We start from the raw sequence: 17,552 nt of genomic DNA on the forward strand, positions 1-17,552 counted from the left end.
CGACCAAGGGTTGTCGAGGTCTCTACTGTTTTTCTAAGCGTAACATTTCTGGCAATTTAAAGCCTCTTTTGGGGGCCTTAATATATGTGAAAATTCTGGGGGGTTTTTGCTAAAAAAAATAACAAAAAATTGGGGACAAAAAATGTCCCCCTTGAAAAATAGCCATCTGGTGGATGTTTGTTGGTGGGCGTGGCCTATTGACTCAATGGCACCCCCTACAAGTTTTCAAAAATTCAAGCCCCCCAGCAGGTTCAACCTAGGTTTTTAAACATTTGTGGGCAGATGTGTCATATCAAGACACACAAAAAAGCCTCTTCACCCATATCGTCAAACTTAGCATATTTTAGGGGTCGTACTTGAATTAACTTGTCCGAGGGCGTTCATCCAAATAACTTGATCTTTGGTGTACAGTAAGAAGAGATGTCGTGGGTCAAAAGTTATTTGCAACTTTCTCATTAGTCAAAAGGTGTGGCCATGGTGGCTCCTCGAAGTCAGCCTTCTTTTGAAAACATAGGATTTTGCTGTAATGGAAATATAATTTGGCAAAACAAATCTAAATTTATCAATTTTGCTGTTAGCGCATGCCTAAACATATCAACATGACAGCACTCAATTTCTGTGAATTTTCAGTGAAGTGTGGGGAAGTGGCATAGACGTTAAATTATGATTTTAGCAGTGTTGTCCCACCAGAACAATTCAAACTCCCATAACTCACCTGCACATTGTTGTAACTGAACCAGATTTTGTGCGCTCATTGGAAATGTTTTCCTGAACAAATTACCCTAGACACAATTTTCTCTAAAATGTAGCGCCTCCAAGGAGCAGGATGAAGTAGTGTTTACACTAAATCACCTTTAAATCCTACGATGAAGACAAATATCCCACATCTTTTGAATTCTATTTGTTTTAGAATATTGGGAGAATCATTGCTGCCAAGTTTAATGATCTGCCTGTAACGAGGTTGCCATGGCGATTTGTTGCCACCATGAAACAGGAAGTCATATTTTCAGGGACTAATCATACTTGTACAATTCAACAATCAAACTTGGTAGAAAAAAATTCCTTTGGTCAAAGGAGATGTCCTATATTGGTTTTGTAAATGGGCATGGCTTATTGGCTAAATGGCGCCCCCTACAATATTTCAAAAAATTGGCCCCCGCATCGTTTAACCTGGGCTTATGAATTTCAGTGTGAAAAAAAAAAAAGCCTCTTCGACCCATGCAAAAATCCAAACAGGAAGTCCCCCAGCTCTGCCCGAATTCCAAAATAAGGCCTCTTTCTAGAAAATGATTTACTGAAATCTGATGTAACTCTGAGTGACGTCATTCTATGGTCTTCAGAGTTTTATGGCAACACAACAGTATCACACTGAACACGCCTACATGAAAACAGCTCATCATAACACCCTCTACTGCCAACAGGAAGTGACGCAAATGGGTCATTTCTGTATTCCTCTTAGTGTGTTGAACCTATCATTCTCTGATTTTGACTCTGATGCTCTGATTGAGTCCTCAATATCTGTCCAAACATTGACATGCTTCATAAACAGAGGCCCCAGTGTCCATGGCGGCCGTTTTGATCTGTTGCCATAAAACAGGAAGTTGGTGTAACTCCGATTGCCTTCAAATTTCACATGTGATTAGGGTTTGCCTCTGTACAGATTTCAATGTCAATTTCATGGTTTTGCTGTAGGACCCTTTCTGTGAAACACCAGAAGCACCTTGGGCATAAAATGTGTACTCTTCTCAATTTCACATGATAAATGGTTCTTCCCTGATCACTTCTACATATCAGCATACACCTTTGTTACTCTGCCACATACTGTTGAGGGGAAGTACTACCTCATAAACAAAGTCCACTGTGCTTTTTTTGTTTTAAAAGGGACCACATTCAAAAGACAATTTACATGGTCTCTCTGCTGTGCTGCAGCTCACTTTATGGGGTTTGCTAACACCCCATTATTACCACACACTGGCGGTGGTGCCACACCCTGATGTGCGCTGGGGTGCGAGGGCCCTTCAGTGCTGCTTGCAGTCCTAGTTAAGGCCCGAGCACCAACCAAGGGTCAGCGAGGAATCTATTGGATTTCATTTGTCCAAAGGATTCAGGCAATTCTAAGCCTGTTTTGGGGGCCTCAATATATGTTAAAAAGTCCTTTTTTTCCTCAAAAATTGTCCCCCGCCAGAAATAGCCATCTGGTGGTAGAACGGTGTAAGTCCACCCCTCAGTTTTTTCTAGGGGGCGCCTAAAGTGAGATAGGGCCGTGGGTAATACCTTTGGCATGAAAATCCGTACACATATGTATCATGATGAGACAGAAAAAAAAAAAACATTATGAACACCCTCTAAAATGAACAGGAACCAAACTAAAGACGCCAAAAGGTCAAAATTTGACGTTTTTTTGGCCTTTTTCTTTGAAGGACACTTTGCACATTTGAATGAACTCGTCTGAGTGCTTTCATTTGATTGACTCCAGAATTTTTTCACTCAAAGAAGACAACCTTATAACTTTTTTGTGTTTATTTCAATCATCACCAAACTTCACAAGGATAAACGCACATTGGTCCTGAATACATCCATGCATCAATATCATCACTTTGTCACAGCGCCCCCTTCTGCCTGTTGAATATTTGCCCCACTGATTTTTCATGATTTTCATGTGTTGTAAACAAAAAATCAGCTCCAGCACACTGTTCCGCTCAGGGTTATGAATTTTGGTATGCATGTAGGTCATTATCAGACCTACATAAAAGCCTCTTGGACCCACATCAAAATCCCAAAAGAAAGTCTACCAATTTCATTGCAATTTCACAATAAGAAGTTTTTGATGATGCCAAATGAATTTAACACCTTCTAAATTTTTAAATACTTCATTCTATGATCTTCAAAATTCTCTAGCAAGACAACAGTGCTACACTGAACTCACCTACATACAAAATAAATAAATAAATAAAAATCATCATAACACCTCCTACTGACAATAGGAAGTAACACCAATGAGTCATATCTTCAGTCCTCTTGCTGTACTTCTGTACTTTACCTTTTAAGCTCTAATTTAGAAAGACAATAGAGGCATTTTTTAAAGGATGTCTCACAAGAGACAGCAAGCATTTCAATATTTTGTCAACTTGACAGGAATAATGTGTAACTCTCATACTGAACATGTGATTACCTTCAAATTTCACATGTATAATCAAGGTCATAGTTTTTCTTCCTATCACTGATTTCAACCAATCAAGCTCAGATTTAGATAGAAACGCCCCAATATTTGTTCCCAACACTGACATGTCATGTATTCAATTATTTATTCCTTTATTTATTTAATCATTCATTCTCTTTTTTATTCACAAAATAATGTCTTTTGTCCTCAGCAAAATCTACAACTGTCACCATCAGTTTTTTTCCTTAATTTCCACAATGTCCTTGTGAGTACTTCATGAGATAACTTGAAAGCCCATGAAGAAGCAGAGAAGGATGAATTCTAGATAACATTTAAACATTTCAGCCAAGGAGGGGAGCCATCAAACACATCCCTCCAGGAAGTTTCAAAATGGTTTGAATGGAAGATTCTATTCTTAGAAGTCATAAAAATAATCAAACACAGTCCAGTTAATCTTCCAATTCACTAACCATTTATAATGTTTAATACATACTCATACTACTCACACACACACTGCTCTATGGCACTTTTTTCCAACCTAATGCCATTCCTGGGATGCTCTACGTTTCTGCCGTTCTGCAGCACACAGCACAAGGTTTGCTAACAGCCGACTATTCCCACATACCGCCGATTGAGAGACACCCCGACATGCGCCGGGGTGCGAGGGCCCTTCAGTGCTGCTTGCAGCCCTAGTTTTTCTTGCTTCTCTGTACAGCAGATTACACTGTACTCCAAATTATTATTCCAATATGATTCCAATTAAATAAACATTTGATTTTTAGTTTTTCATTCCATCACTGACATCAATCTCAGACAGCTCAGGCCATTAGTTTACCAGGTGAGCTTAATAAAATGGAAACTACTTGAGGAGGTTGTTCCACATTATTAGGCAAGTCACCGGTTACACGTCTTTCTGTGCCCACTGCAACCTTTTCTGCTTGCGAGCATTGGTTAGGGGTGGCCAAAGGGTAGGTTTATGCATGACTGCAAGCTTCTGGAGCATTCTTTACCTTGAGGTTCGTGGGACTCCAGAGGCACCAGCAGCTTCAAATACCTGTTTGCTGCTTTGAAATGGCATTTTAGCAGCTGCTCTCTTAATCTGATGAATTTGTCTGGCAGAAACCTTCCTCATTATGCCTATATCTGCACAAACCCATTTGTGCTCTGAATCAGCCACAAATTTCTTCAAAGTACGATGATCACGCTTAAGTTTTCGTGGACTATCTAACATTTTCATACCTTGTCCAAGGCATTGGACTATTACAGTCCTATTACATTTTTGGGCAGCAGAGAGATCCTTTTTCTTTACCATATTGCTGAAACCTGTGGCCTGCTTAATAATGTGGAACTTCCTCCTTAAGTAGTTCTCCTTTAATTGGGCTCACCTGGCAAACCAACTATCACACGTGTCTGAGATTGACTTCAGTGATACAAAGAGCCCTGAGACACAATACCATCCATGAGTTTAACTGAAAAACAAAAACTTGAATGTTTATGACAATAAAATTCAATTAGCATAATAATGTGGAACACATTGTAGTTTGCCTTTTGTCTTGTTTAAATTTCTGTTTGATTTTTATATGTTCCTATTAACCCAATCCTTTCCATTTCTTTTACAGTGATACGAATGAAGAGGAGTTGTTTCAATCGACAGCAAGTGAGTACACTTTCTTCTGCATTTTTGGTTAATAATATCATATTGTTTTTATGCAAAAATAATGATTTCTTGTAGTTCAGTATGTCACAAGCACTGCTTCTGATTAAATTCCGTGTTATTTGTTGATCCACTCTGCTTTTTTCCACCTATGTAGTTTATTCTAATGTGCCTGATCTTGATGCTGTCATGAAGAAGCACTGGTGAAAAAATACAAAGGCTCGATGGAACGTCCAACCTAACGGCCAAATTCCCATCAGTGAGCATGTTTAGCATGTGTCTGTTTACATGCTCTTGTCTCTCATAAGGATTTAAAATGCATAGTTTGAGGTTGGCTTTTCTTATAAAAAAGGGCTTTCACACATTTTTCTTTTTCTCTGAAGCTTAGACATATACTTTTGGTGCACACTGTCCAAGTTTTGGCTGATTTAAGAGTTTGATTTTATTTATTGCTGCTTTCTCCTCAGCTTAAGCCAAACCCAATTCAAAGCAGGTTATTTATCATAGCCTTCACATTATCATTACCTGTTATTATAATTTTCTTGTAATCATGTTACATAATGCAAACTAAACTTTGTGTAAATGCGAAGATACATAAGCTGAAGAAACAAATGCTGTGCACTGTGGCTGCTGGGTGTCCTGCTGAGAGGCAACTTCCCCTAACTGCAGGCCTCGAATTGAGTTTGTATCTTTTTAATTTTTTCGGCTATGTTTTTTACAGTTTCATTTCAAACAAATTTAATGATGAGATATTACCTCTCATACTTGCATGGTCAATTACATTTTACTGCATACTTTTGATAAAGTACAAAAACAAAATAAAATGAGTCAGCTCAACGGAAGATTTGGCTCTCATTTTTTCTCCTCATGCTATTTTTATTTTCCTGTCATCTGTCATTTTCCTGTCTACTGGGATTTTGGTGCAAACCTGCAACTTGGAGAGTGTGTTTGTACAACATACTAAAACTAGTGATGCAACAGTTGTGAAAATCAGGGCCGATGCCAGTGTTTTAAATAACATCTTGGACAATACAGATACCAATACGTTTTCATTAGCTGTTGTTACTGGAGTATGGTTGTCAGTGAACAGAGTCAGTTAGTGTGTGGTGTGCAGTGTTACTCATCTCATTGCCAACCGCACACTTGAACAAAATGGTTATAAATGCTATCAAATGTCCCCATATGTGGGGTCCTCACCTTAAAAAAATGAAGATTTTAAAAATCTTTACGTGTGTGTCGGCTTATGATAAATATTTCGGTTCTCTCCTTGCTCAAAGTTGCGCTAAGAATTTTCCTAAATCACTTTTAAGCTGGGACTTCTAGCTAGGGTTATTCAAGCTTCAGCTGCCCTTAAAAAAACAAACAAACAAACAAATGAGTTCTACAAGCATTCAACCCCATTCAGTGTGTGCAAGACATGAAATATTCAGACTAGGGGTGTGCCGGTAGTCGAGTGGTTAAAGGTGCGCACCATGTACGCAGGCGGCCCGGGCCATGTCTCTCCCCGCTCTCTTCCCTGATTCCGGCTCTATCCACTGTCCTTCACTCTAATAAAGGCACAAAAAAGCCCAAAAATAAATCTTTAAAAAAATAAATATTCAGACTAAATATGTTTACTGAACCAGGCTTTATACATTTTTATTTCTGCTTTCTGTTTTTAAATCAGTGTGTATGTGATTTCCAGGTCTTCAGCAGTGAACTATAGGTTTTTCCCACTTCCAAAGTTGCTTCATCAGGTTGCCGCATGGATGTGAACACCTGTAAAGAGCTTGAAGGACTCAGTCCAAATAAAAACTGAAAGCTTTATTTCAATACTTTTTATACAGGGTGATTGTGATGTGGGTCTTCAATTTGACATGAAATGTTAAGAAAACAGCCAAACTACCAAATCAAAAACATTATTAGTATCTTATTTTCTCAAAGGGATTATTCCAGAGCATCGTCAGAGTGCCCGTGGAGATGTAAACTGAGTCATGATAAGTAAAACAAGGACCAAAAGCAGAAATGACCGTCAAAATTAAAGTGACTTAGCATTGTGTGTCTCCACTTTACTGTGCACGAGGAGATACTATAGCCATTACAGCACAGATACATTTAAGGCAGTTTAACCTAATTTTGCACTGCATTGTCAGTGCTTTATAGAGGCGTCGGAGGGAAACAAGATACATTTTTTAAGGCAGACGAGACTTGAAATTACATATCTGTGTCTTTTGGTGTCCTGATGCGCATACAGCCTTCTGAAATGTCCTTACATTTCATAATGGTTCTTTGGTCTTGTGAAAAGATCATTTTCAGGCTGAAATTGGTGTTATACCATTAAATATCATTTCTGTTTCATTAAAAAACTTGGTCTACAAAGAGCTTAAGAGCATCTCTGAGTTCAAGAAACATTTGGCTGCAGATCTCTGTGGTGGGGCGTTCAGGGCTCATCTGTTGCAGAAGTTTACAATGGGGTGACCTCAATCAGAAGGTAGGAAGTGATGTAGATTACCCAAGCCAGAATCTAATCTCAACCATAGGGTGGAAAGTGGCATATTAACCCTTGTAGGGTTTTTCCTTAGTTTGTAGTGTTATTTTCAATTTCATCCCCCTCTGCCCCCCCTTTACCCTAATCTTTAGGATTCTGGTGCCTAGCCCTAACTCCCCTTGGGGTTTTCCTTAGTTTGTGGTGTGTTAAATTACAATATATCCCCCTCGGTAAATTTTTTAATTTTATTCATAAAATTTTGCTGTTGTTGAAAATAGCCAAATACTGTAACCTCTGACAGGTTACGCGATTCACTACCTCCTTCTGGATCGGGCATGGGTAATCTATGTCACTTCCTGCCCTCCAGTTGAGGTCCCTTCATTGTAAACGTCTGCAACAGATGAGCCAAAAATGGCATACCACTGAAGTCTGCAGCCAGATCATCTTGGGATGAGTTCTGATACTATATGGACGGTCTTATCATGAGGACATACAGAAATAACTTGGGATGTGGGGGATGAAGAAGGATAACTGAAACAGAAAAAAGGTGATACACAAGCAGAGAAAAGCTTTGTAAAAGAAACAACAAAATGACAAGGTGCACAACTGCAAACAAAAAAATTGCAAACAATGTATTTGCATGTCTGAGACAAATATCTATTCACACACTATCAAAATATTCTGTCGACCAAAACAAAATAACTTACATTTTTGCGCCTAAAAGCTTTGATTTCTTATACAAGACGTTATTTATTGTTAATAAAAAAAAACATGAGAAGAACGGGCATACTTGAACAATACTTTGAACAGTTAACACACTACTTGTTAAAGATAACTCATGAGGCACTGAAATACAGCAAAATCAATAACTAACTTTACCTTTTATTAGGTATCATTGTAATAATGTAAACCAGTGGTAGTCAGTGCTGGTCATTTGTGACCCCCTGGTGTAAACCGTAAAACAAAATTAACTGTATATGTTCATGGCATGTTCTTTCCTTCTGCCAAATGGATTTAAGGCCCCTACAGTCTCACAACTACAGGAACTTTTCTACTATGTACAGTGAAACAAAACTAGTCCCTTTATTGTATGTTGTCTATTTTTAGTTTAATCTTTGTTATACTCTTCTTAAAAGATGCATTTTACAAAAACTGGTCTCTTGGTGTGACTTTTCTCTTTGGTATCTCAGCTGAGGATGAAAATTAGGTAGTTGCGCTGTGATTTATCTGTGATGTGGACGGCTACACAAAGCAAAGAGCTGCTTTCTTTCTCTCCAACACATTCCTTATTTAACAAGACAACCCAACTGAAAACTTATGCAGAAACATTTACAATAACGTTTTTACCTCTCTGCCCAGTAAAATCTATCCACTTTCTCTTCATTTCCTTCCCTGTAATTTTAACATCCTTAAAAAAAAAATACTAAAAGAAGAGACATTTAGGTGTAGGTGATGAAGGTAAACAGCAGATTTAAAACTGGTTATTACAGCTCCTGCCTCCTCTATGCTGTCAAAAGAGTAATTCTAAATTTTTAAAGACAATACGTAGTTGTCAAATTGACAAACATTCAAAGTGTTGTGTAGACATCTGCCCATGTTCTCCCCCCGTGCATGTCTCTAGTCTACTCTCAAAATGATCCTTCCTTTCCTTATACATTCATTAGACGTGAACACCCTGCCAGACTTCCAGTACCAGGGTAAAAAAGTGCAACACAACAAAGCTTCAACCATCAAACTGTCTGTAACGTCTCTCAGTTTTCCTGCTACTGAGTGAGAATTTCTTCACCCAAACTTAACTGTTGTGTTCAAAGATTTGATTTCATGCTCTTTTTAAGTCATTTGTTGTCCATAGATGTCATGAAACCCAACAAAAGCAAACAAGGTAGTTTTAGAGGATGTCTGCATTAAATGTTCCCAGATAGTTACAATCAAACTTGTTGATCCTATTTTTATTTAGCATTTTTCTAGAGTATGTCTAATGTAGCATCTGATCAAGACAGCTGCTAAAGGTCAGTTTTACTTCATTAGATGAGAATCCACATCAGTGAAAGCTGTTTCAAACATGCACAACAGAACTGAAAATTTCTTGAGATGTTCCTATGAGCTGCTTGTATTCATGCAAACAGCTTCCTTTTTAATCCTTGACTTTTTCTGGACATTTTCCAGCCAGCTCCTTAATGAAATTAAGGCAAGAACTGGGTGAGACAATGTGTAAATGGAGCAGGTAACAGTCAAGAAAATCCACCATCAGCAAATAGGAGGAGCAGGTGACTTTCATATCTTTTTGACTGGCAACCATAGTGCACATGTAATGAAACTGCTCTAAGATATTTTCAAATTACCAGTATGATATTCTCTGTTCTTTAAGATACACATGTGGAATAAAGGTAAAAAATAGCATTATAGGGCCTGTCTCTGTTGCTTGGTACCCCACTTCCATGCCTTCCGAGATCATCCTCTCCCGTCCGACAGGGATAGCCTCCCCCTGTGGTTTGCATACGTGCACAAGACCTTTCTGGAAATTTTTCGCCATACACAGGTGAAAACGGCTAACAGCCTTTTCACACATGCATAAACCTACTGAAATTTTCACACAAGTTTCAGAACAAGCATCATAAACTACATGGACAAAAGTATGTCAAATGTATGACTATCACACCAACAGGGACTGTAATGACATTGTATTCAAGTACATGCACTCTAATATGGAGTTGGCCCCCCTTTTGCAGCATTAACTGCTTTTCATACAATGTTGGGGTGTTTCTGTGGAAATTTGTGCCCATATATTTGGTAGAGTATTAATAAGGTTAGGCCTTGATGTTGGACAAAAAGGCCTGGTTCACAATCTCTGTTCATCCCAAAGGTGCTCAGTAGGGTTGAAGTCAGGACTCTGTGCAGGCTAGTCAAGTTCTCCCTCCCCGAACTCATCAAACTATGTGCTTATAGTCCTTGCTTTTTGCCCTGGGGCACAGTCATGTTGTCAGTCAGTGCCCTACACTGGAGATAAGGGTCTTAGCCCAAACCCTAAAAAACGGCTCCATTATCCCTCCTCCACCCAACTTTACAGTTGGGACAAAGCAGTCAGGCAGGTAACATTCCACTGGCATGTGCCAAACCCAGTTGCACACATCTGACTGCCAAACAGAGAAGCATGATTCAACTGCTCCACAGTCCAGTATCAGTGTCCTTTACATCACTCCATCTGACAATTGGCATTAGACTTGGTGATGTGAGGCTTACATGCAGCTGCTCGGCCAGGGAAACCCATTCCATGAAGTTCCCGCTGCACAGTGTTTGTGCTTACGTTAATGCCAGTAGAAGTTCAGAACTCTTCAGCTATGAAATCAGTAGAGTGTTGGCAACTTTAACGCACCATGGGCCTTAGCTGTTGTTGGCTAGTATGATGATTTTATGTGATTTTACATGGTCTTCTGCTTCATGGCTGAGTTGCTGTTGTTCCTAAATGCTTCCACTTTCTAATAACATAACTTACAAGCGACTGTGGAATATCAAGTAGGGATAAATTGCAAAGGTGGCACCCATCACAGTACTACACTGAATTCACTGAGCTCTTCAGAATGACCTATCTAATATCACAGATGTTTGCAAATGAAGACAGCATGACTAGTTGCTTGATTTTATACACCTGTGGCAACAAGTCTGATTGAAACACCTGAAATGAATAATTAACAGGTGTGGCCAAATACTTTTGTCCATATAGCGTATGTGAATTACCCCCGACTTTTCCCAGAATTTTTCCAGACAGTCTCCTTGAATGATTTCCTCAACATTTAGGATTTTTAAATCCTCTAAGCCCAGCACAGACAGGTTGATCCTCTTGCACATAAAAATGTCTGCTCACCATTATGTTCTTCTCCTCTGTTTTGTAGACACTGTGAACTACATGTAGCGCTCATACAAAGCTAAGACCTGTCTTCCTACTGTCACACTCTCATACCTCAGCCACTTAGATGTAAACATTACACTTTGACTTCTGCAGCATAATATTTTGTCATTTTTGCCTTCTGAGATGCCCTCCTTGTAGAAAATCTTCTGCTGTGAGGGACATGTGTGAAAGGGCAACTCAGGCAGATTTGGATTATTTTTTAGAAATTTTCAGGAGTGCATGTGTGAAAGCGGCTTGCATTAAAGTTCATAGATTTTCAGTGCTGTAACAAAATACTAATGAATGGGAGGTCTGTCTGACAAACAGTAAAATCTCTTTAATCATTATCCTAGGGCAGATAAGGTTTGGTGTTTACATCTCATTACAGACAGTACCATCACCTTGAAAGTCCAAACTGGTCACATGGTCTGCTTAACACGGGGAGCTAAACTCTGGAGTTGGTAATCGTATAAAAATCGGATAAATGTGTTCGAGTCCAGCATCAAAAGCAAAGTGGAGGGGAGTGGGGTGGAGTTCTGAAAGCTAAAGTGTGTGTAACTCCAGGCTTAGCTGCCCTGTGTCAGGTTCTGCATGTGTTTGGCAATGTCGTACACGTAGGTGATGTCCGGCCTCTTCTCCGGGTCGGGGTTGATGCACATATCTACCAAGTTCCTCAGCTGGGGAGAGGGATGGGGAAGGGGCAGGGGGAATTGGTAAGGAGGTAAAAAGAAATGATAAAGTCAGTGATGCTGCTGTGAGACGTAATCTTGAATTATAAATTTAAAAGGCAGATCCAAGAATGAAGAAACTGACGAACAGACCCACTCGTCTATTCGTGCCTTCTAAAAAAGCTCTAATTTCAACGACAAAGCAGCAAAAAATCGAGCTGGGGCAAAACACAAGGCTAGGTTAGCGCACTAATCTCTTAATGGTCTGCTGAATCCACTTTTACCTGAGGCCCACACACGCAGGCACACCCACTCGCATACACACACACTGCTGCCACTCCATTCCCACCCAAAGACAGCGCTTATACTTGAAGCCGAGCGAAGCGGCTGATTGGAGCAGATAGATAGACAGGCTCGCAGGCGGAACAGCCACTGCCATCATTAAAAAAAGGAAGAGAATAAAAGATGGAGAGAAAAGGAAAAAAAAACATCTACGAGGTCGCTATGGTAACCGTCTGCCGACTTCATGGCCGCTGTTGCATGGCACCGGCTTGGACGAGTTCTCGTCAGCCGCTGTGTTTATATGTGTGCGTGCATGCAAGTGTGTGAGAGAGAAAGTGGGAGAAAGATGCAAATTCAGACAGTCTGAGAATTAGTCCCACAGAATAGAGACGGAGGGGGGAGAGAGGAGATGCAGATATGTAAAATATTCATGCGCTTCTTTGCATGGCGAGTGGGGTGGGGGGGTGTCAGGTGGAGGGAGGGGGGGGGGGGGAGCAGGAGTTAGTGAAGGGAGGCATGGGGGGGAGCATAGACGGAGATGGTTAAATGACACAACAAAGATGAGCAGCTGACAGTTTGCTGCCGATCCTTCAGGAGCATTGTTTACATCCAGACAGGCGCTGCAGGCACCCCCCTCATCTCCATCTCTCCATCGCCCTGTCTCTCGCTCTATCATTCCCTCTCTCTTTCACTTTGTCTCCCTTTCTCCTGGATGGGGGTGACATGTGGGGCAATGTAGGAGCTCAGTGTGGTGTGGAAGTGTATGTGTGGTGAAGGGGAGCTGTTGTTACAAAATATACACTTTTACACTGGCTCATGCACACAAACACACACAGAAACATAATCATATTAGCCTTTATATAGCTGATTATGTTAGCACCACTGTACAATAAAAAGCTTCTATTTTTAATGTTTACTGCTGATGCTACAGTGGACTTGTGTGTGTGCAGATACACAGCTAATAAAGTGGGACATGAAGAAAAAAGCACATGTAAGATCCTTAATTTACTCTTCAAGATCATATCAGCATGTCTCAAAGATTAATCCTCCTAAGTTAATCAGATACATGCTGTTTATGTTCAGTAATGCACATTTGAAATACTTCAATATATTTCTACAAACTAAAGTACTCCAAAATTTAATAAAAAAAATACATAGACCAATTGATTGGTTGATTTAGAAAAAACTCATAGTCAACAGTTTCGGTGTAACAGTTTATATATTGCTGAAGTTCTCGTAGGGTTTTTTAGGAGGTGATGAATCAGTCTAAAATTTATATTGTTATCCATAAATGACTTACAAAATCAAGCATGACCAAGATGTCTATATTAATTCCTGAAAGCGCTGCCATGTCATAGATGACTGATAAGGCAACTAACAGCTACTCACTAAAACAGCCTTTATCAAATTTAAAGATTCATTGTAAGTTGAACGTTAGACATTTTTACCTCCGCCAAGGAGGTTATGTGATCGGGTGGGTTTGTTTGTTTGTTTGTTAGCAACATAACTCAAAAAGTTGTGGACAGATTTGGATGAAATCTTCAGGAAATGTCAGAAGTCTATAACATAATTGACCAGTACAGAGGCAGTGGAAAAAGGTTTAAATACCTTCCTGTGTTATGATTTGCACCTTTAAGCTAGGTCACAATGTGCAGTTTTGCCAAGGAATGGGTGGTAATAGGGGGTACTAGAAAATGGCCAAGATATCGCTTTAAATAGCAAACATTTGTAATAATCAGGCCAGGACATGGCACATGCTACAGCATCGCTGGATGAAATGTGATCCACAGAAATGTCAGTTTAAAAGCCCGTTTATTCGTCTTTCCAGGGTAATACAGTTAGGAGAAAAATGATCAGAGGTTTTATTATTATTAACTTCAGGATTTGGGGGTGGCATGTAAAGAAACATCTCAGTAACAACAAAATCAGACACAATTAAAAACCATTTTAACGTTTTTATAAACGTTTAAACCTATATTAACCCTTGGTATGGGATGTATTGAAAAAATAAGAGCAGGGCAATGTTACTTCCCGCTTTCCAATGTGACCACAATCCCATTTAGGGGAAAACATCTCCTCAGATTGAATGGTGGTAGGTTAGAAAACATCAACAACATCCAAAATTGGATCCCTAATTGCCGTTTTCGGGAGCGCAGATGGTCGAGTGGTTTGGGGCGCTACCCGTGTGCGTGGGCAGCCTGGGTTCGGGTCCGGCCTGTGGCCCTTTGCCCCACGTCTCTCCCCGCTTTCTTCCCTGTTTCTGGGTCTATCCACTGTCCTTCCTCTGTCAGATGAAGGCATGAAAAGGCCCAAAAATAAATCTTTAAGAAAAAAAAAAAGGATGCCGTTTTCATACAAGTTTGTTTTGTCCTGTCTCTTTTTTCATTCTTGTTTTTTCCATTTAGGGTCCAAACTGCAACATTAAAATGCATTTTGGTGGTTGACAATTGTTTTTAAAAATTGGGTCCTGATTTGTCATAAGAAGGTGGTGGTGGGTCCTGACACCCAAACAATTGAGAACCACTGCCATAGGCCACAGTGAACTCACTGCTGAATGGAGCTCATTACTGATGTGCAAAGCAATAATAAATATTATTTACTGCCTTTTTTATCCATTAAAAAGCATAAAAAAATATATAACTTAACATTCCTAGACCATTTCTGATAATAGTTCGGATTACCTCTAAACGATGGAGAGCATATAACATTTGATCCTCTTTCCTGAAGGATCTCAGTTTTCCTCAAGTCTGAAAATAATGCTGCAACTATAAATCACTTTCAGCACTCCTGTAATAAACATTTTCAATGTTTTTTTAATACTCAAAGCATTTTTAAAAGGAGTTAATGAGGTGCAAACGGAGGCGCGCTCTGATCTCTGTGCTTGCACAACCACATCTTTATATCAAATTCTACACGGTTTATTTACTTTGCAGTATTCTAAAATTTTCTTTAAATTCAAGATATGATCAAATGTGGAGGTAGAAAGCTGTTCAAGTGGCAGCGCAACTCTCAGCATCACTGTGTATCCCAGCATGTTTGAGCAGAAAAGTTGCAATACAAAGTGAATGTGGGTGAATTATAAATAGCTTCAGGTCACATTTAGAGCATGCTGGTGATGACAGCACTTCAGCTCAGATTTTATACTGGAACTTCTGCACTGCATCTACACTGAATTGTTGAAAGGGGACACCAAAATCAAAATGACCTAAAAGGTTCTCATAGAAACTTCAATGTAAAAGTCAAACTTTTAAGATGCGTATTAGTTTAGCTCTTTGTATTTTGATTTTCTTCTTTTTTCAGAGTGAAAACTGGAGTCAGAAGAAAAAAAAATATTTGAAGACATCTTGAAACTTGGCCAGTGCCTTTATGCACTTTTGACTGACTTTAATACACTAAATACTTTTTAAAAAATAAATCAAAAATTTTAACTTTAGTTTTAAAAATCAAATACACGTTAATTGTATCCCTTATGTAAGTTTAAGTGAGGGTAATGAAAGGTGCAAAAACACTGATATGATCCTTTATTTTACTACCTGAGAGGCCAAAGCAGCAACCTGCTCTCCTCTGCTTGGAAGCTTTGTAGTAACTGTTATATCAAACCTACATATACATGCATTCATGATGAAGAAGTGTTGGTGCTAAAAGTGTCCTATACTCCAGAGCACATGAGAGTAGGTGTCTGTGACAAGTTGGCCTCTGTGTAGTCATCTTGTTATATTTGTCAAGAAAGGAGCAGAAATGTTAGAGGAGAAGATACCACCCATACAAAGAGGGCATACAAATGCAAAGCCACGCACATTCATACAAACGTCACCACCAATCAGCAATAAGGTGATCTCTAACCACAGCCCGACTACATTTCATTTTTGTGCACGGTTAAGTCAATGCAGAATTACAGCAGATGATTTAACATTTAGTTAGGGAAACATGACACTCTAGCCAATTTAGTTTCAGCTCACTTTGTAGCATGGCCAGATGCTTTTGATATGTGCATTTAATTTTCAAACGGTTTAAAATCATAGCCGGTCTTTTTGATCACAGAGAAAGATTATGTTGTACTGTGTCTCAGAGACTTGGGTGGATTTCACTTACACATAAAAAAAAAAATTTAATTTAATAGTCAACACGAGTACAAATCAGCAAACTGGCACAGAGAAAGAGAAAGCGTCCATCGTTGCTTGAAAAAGGAGTTTACTTTAGAATAAATGCTTTCTAATGTTTGCCTAAAACAAGTTCTGGGGTAAAGCTGTTGCTAAAACTCTGAGCAGGTCCACAACTAGTTATTGTAGGAGTAAAAGAAAGTACTTACCTCCTCTGAGTAGTGATCTGAAGGAAGAGGGGGGTAGTCGCACTGTTCTATCTTCTTACAAAGGGAATAAAGATTCATCTTATCCCCATAGAACGGGCTCTGTAAGGCTGCCATCTGGAATATAAAGATATAAGAAGACAGGTCACAGAGATGTAGAGGGTAGGGATGTTTCTAGTTGAATAATTTAATAACTAATTTAACACAAATTATAATAGGGTTAAGCCAACTAGTCTAAAATCAAGTAAAACACATTTTATGAACCAACTTCACAGTGTAACAATGTGAAGTAGGTTTACAAAATGGAGTGCTTGGACGCCTTGGATTCTCTTTGCAGGTTTAGGTCCATGTTCCTGAGCTGAACACCAACACTCACTGCTTTGGTTATATGTGAGCAAAATCTGATGTGGCCTCTGGATGATTTAACACCCATCCAGAACAACATAACGCCAAATGCAATGTTCCCACAAGATGCTATTGCTGCTATCAGTTCACTGTTGTTTACATTTTGGTTAAAGAGCACTGTGGCAGCATGGCAGTAGCCCTTATTATGGGCCTGAACTGAAAAAAAATATGAGGAATTAGCTTAACAGACTTTAATCATTTAGCCAGCTAACTGTGCTTACCCCTAATCGAGGAAGAGAGAAAGGAACAGAGTAAGGGTCTGTTAATGCACTGGCAGCACCTATCATGTTCACAAAGCCAAAATCAAACTGTTTACTGTAGACTTAAATACTATTCTCAATACCAGAGGAATAAGGCCTCAGCAGTGAAAACACAATGTGTTTCTTTTTCTTTTTAAAGTTTGTGCAAAATATGCAAATGTGCCCTTCCCATTCTGCAGATGACACTATGTTCATGCATCCTTTAACCAGGGTTTCAAATACACTATATGTGCTTAAGTGTTTTATCTCTGTCTCTCTCTCTATAAATATACGTTTTTAATGTTTTCTAGATTTGTAGGAGGCTGTCCGTGACCAATAAACTAGTGAACAATCTCCTCTAACACTTCCTGTATGCATCAAGGTCACTTTGTGTGAATTGACATGACACAACAGATAAACACTAGATATATATCTAAAATCTGTTCATAATGCATTATTTGCAGATGGTCGCTGATGTAAACAGG

At 39.3% G+C, this 17,552-nt stretch overlaps 2 protein-coding genes across 6 annotated transcripts in view; one reads left to right on the plus strand and one right to left on the minus strand.

Moving 5' to 3' along the window:
- LOC121512219 (receptor-type tyrosine-protein phosphatase C-like) overlaps nucleotides 1-6,151 on the plus strand; it is a 34,257-nt gene extending 28,106 nt beyond the window's left edge. The window contains exons 16-17 of the mRNA XM_041791384.1: nucleotides 4,780-4,817; nucleotides 4,972-6,151. Of these exons, the coding sequence (XP_041647318.1) occupies nucleotides 4,780-4,817; nucleotides 4,972-5,021 (88 nt within the window). The 3' untranslated portion in view covers nucleotides 5,022-6,151. The remainder of the gene's footprint in view (nucleotides 1-4,779; nucleotides 4,818-4,971) is intronic.
- A 452-nt stretch (nucleotides 6,152-6,603) lies between these two features.
- The window catches only part of nek7 (NIMA-related kinase 7), a 105,408-nt gene continuing 94,459 nt past the window's right edge, over nucleotides 6,604-17,552 (minus strand). For all 5 annotated transcript variants that reach the window (XM_041791193.1, XM_041791195.1, XM_041791194.1 and 2 more), the window contains 2 exons: nucleotides 16,427-16,540; nucleotides 6,604-11,844 (listed from right to left, as the gene is read on the minus strand). In XM_041791193.1, the coding sequence (XP_041647127.1) occupies nucleotides 11,734-11,844; nucleotides 16,427-16,540 (225 nt within the window). In that variant the 3' untranslated portion in view covers nucleotides 6,604-11,733. The remainder of the gene's footprint in view (nucleotides 11,845-16,426; nucleotides 16,541-17,552) is intronic.

Source organism: Cheilinus undulatus, linkage group 7, assembly GCF_018320785.1.
Source record: "Cheilinus undulatus linkage group 7, ASM1832078v1, whole genome shotgun sequence".
Classification (NCBI taxonomy): domain Eukaryota; kingdom Metazoa; phylum Chordata; class Actinopteri; order Labriformes; family Labridae; genus Cheilinus; species Cheilinus undulatus.